Genomic DNA, 2,500 nt, shown 5'->3' on the forward strand with positions numbered 1-2,500 from the left:
GTACCTATAGAACGCACCCATATTAGGACAACTAATGACAAATCACACATCTAAAGCAGCCTTGTGCCTGTCTAACACCAGTGTAATAACGTTGGTGAAGTGGTGAAGTCCACCATTTAGCACCTTTAAAGGTGCTCTAAGCAATGCTGAGTAACGTCATTTCTGTTGACTTTCAAACAAAACTGAGAGCTAGCTCGCTACTTCCTCCCCCTCCCTCCCGTGCTGCTCCCGTGCAATTGAAACTCTCCTAAACACGCATCTCGTCTGTGATTTGCTGGAACGGTTTGTTATGTTTTTATGGGCTAGGTTTGCCCAGGTTGTTTTTGTTGCCGTTTTTGGAGCCTGGGCTGTCCACAGAGATCGCGTTTTTTTACAGTGTATTCAGGACACAGACAGCTAGCGGTTGGTTAGGTGATGTTTGCAGTAAGTGACATAAAATGTTTTAGCCTAAAAAACGCGTGGCATCGCTTAGAGCACCTTTAAGTGTGCTGTACAGTGTAGCTCACCCACTGAGATGTGTTTGGATGTCCCGAAGATGAAGTAGAGGAGGATGGGGTAGAAAGAGGAGTAGAGGCCAAACACCGGAGGCACAGCAGCCAGCATGGCGTTGGCCAACCCTGAGGGGCAGAGGAGACGGAGAGATGAGAGGCAGGACACACACGGACGGCCATCATGAGTGTGTGAATGTTGAGCTGGAGGACATGAGTGTGTGAATGTTGAGCTGGAGGACATGAGTGTGTGAATGTTGAGCTGGAGGACATGAGTGTGTGAATGTTGAGCTGGAGGACATGAGTGTGTGAATGTTGAGCTGGAGGATGGTTATCGCTGGTGGGGGGTCTGACCCTGGGGCAGGTGCATGATTCCCACACTGATGCCTGAGACCAGGTCTCCGATGGCATTCTGTCTGAGGGAGTAACGAGGCAGCCACGACAACACAGGAACACAGGAAAAGAAGCAGCTCTTCAGCCGAGGACCAGAACACCTACACACACACACACACACACACACACACACACACACACGCACACGCACGCGCACGCGCACGCGCACGCGCACACACACGCACGCACGCACGCACGCACGCACGCACGCACGCACGCACGCACGCACGCACGCACACACACACACACACAAACACACACACCACACACACACACTGTAAGAACAAATTCCAACAATAGAAAAGGCTGATAAGAGACACACTGGAGTAATCACTGTTGTTTGAGAGGCGTCCAACCACACTCACCATCGCTCTGACCTCAACTTGTCCAAAACTGACCAGGACTCCTTCCTGACCCGCCGCCCCAGTATATCCAACTGTGCTTCATTCAGACTGAGGGTCAAAGGCTCAGCAATGTCACCCTGGCAAAGGCTGCTCGAGTCCATCTGTGGAGTCTGCTAAAGCAGAGCAAATGCAGCACACTTCTTACGTCACACCACAGTAAAGACTGGGATCAGAGGCTAAAGAGCTGCCTGAGCCTCCGACTGACTGAGCTTTATGACATTATTGTGAAATGTCCAGACAGACTAGGAATCAAATGTGCAGCTAAGATTATGAAAGGTCCCTCCAGTGTTTTATTATGCCTTGTCATGGTGAAGTATGGGTATAGCTCATAGTCCTACTAATACACATGCTCCCCTCATTCAAAATCAAAAGACATACCCAACCAACCCCCCTCCCTCTTTCTCACACACACACACACACACACACACACACACACACACACACACACACACACAGCCCCCTGTTGAATGCTTCATTGTGGTTCTTTTGGTTTGAGGGGCCCAGCGACACAAAAACCAACTAACCCAATATTGCCTCTACTCAGTGTTGAACTTAGCCAAGCAAGGACAAGCAGAGCCAGCAGATGTGTGTGTGTGTGTGTGTGTGTGTGTGTGTGTGTGTGTGTGTGTTGAACTTAGCAAAACAAGGACAAGCAGAGCCAGCAGATGTGTGTGTGTGTGTGTGTGTGTGTTGAACTTAGCCAAACAAGGACAAGCAGAGCCAGCAGATACTTGCTTTTCAGAAGTCTAATACTCCCACCATGAAGAACGCCTAAAACTAGCGTGTAGGCATGATTCAAACACAGTCAGTGGTCCTTCCACTTTCCCAGAGTTCCCAGGCTTACATAAGGCAGTCCAGTGTGAGGGCCAGTATGAGATCCTGGAGCCATACCAAACGGCCTGGCCGTGGTCCAACCCACAGGCAGCGGCCAGCAGGGAGGGTCAGTCTCTTTAGCTCAGACTCTAGTTCACCAGCCTGACTTTAGTTTTACACTCTAATAAAAGTGTTCTTTGCCCTGCTGTTGTTCTCATACTCAGTGGGAGATGAACAACATGCACATTCCTCTAATGCAGCGCTGATGCAAACAGATTGACATTCCTCTGGGACATCTTTGGCCAAAGTATACAATAGAATGCTATTTCAGATCCACTTGCAAATCCCCCTCAGCTACATGCCAATATCTCAAGCGTGCGCGATGGCAACACGATGTGCATC

The 2,500-nt window shown here is 49.7% G+C and overlaps 1 protein-coding gene across 1 annotated transcript in view; it reads right to left on the reverse strand.

The window, feature by feature from the left end:
- The window catches only part of slc26a6.1 (solute carrier family 26 member 6, tandem duplicate 1), a 14,891-nt gene that overhangs the window by 7,819 nt on the left and 4,572 nt on the right, over window positions 1–2,500 (reverse strand). Inside the window, exons 3-6 of the mRNA XM_076277297.1 lie at window positions 1,247–1,398; window positions 843–982; window positions 507–617; window positions 1–4 (exon numbers count right to left, since the gene is read on the reverse strand). The exon at window positions 1–4 is cut by the window's left edge and continues 145 nt beyond it. Coding sequence (XP_076133412.1) covers window positions 1–4; window positions 507–617; window positions 843–982; window positions 1,247–1,398 — 407 coding nt within the window. The remainder of the gene's footprint in view (window positions 5–506; window positions 618–842; window positions 983–1,246; window positions 1,399–2,500) is intronic.

This window comes from Alosa pseudoharengus, unplaced genomic scaffold (genome assembly GCF_046254945.1).
Source record: "Alosa pseudoharengus isolate Yale_2024_CS ecotype anadromous, Long Island Sound unplaced genomic scaffold, YU_APseudo_1.1 YU_APseudo_1.1_scf_9, whole genome shotgun sequence".
Taxonomy (NCBI): domain Eukaryota; kingdom Metazoa; phylum Chordata; class Actinopteri; order Clupeiformes; family Clupeidae; genus Alosa; species Alosa pseudoharengus.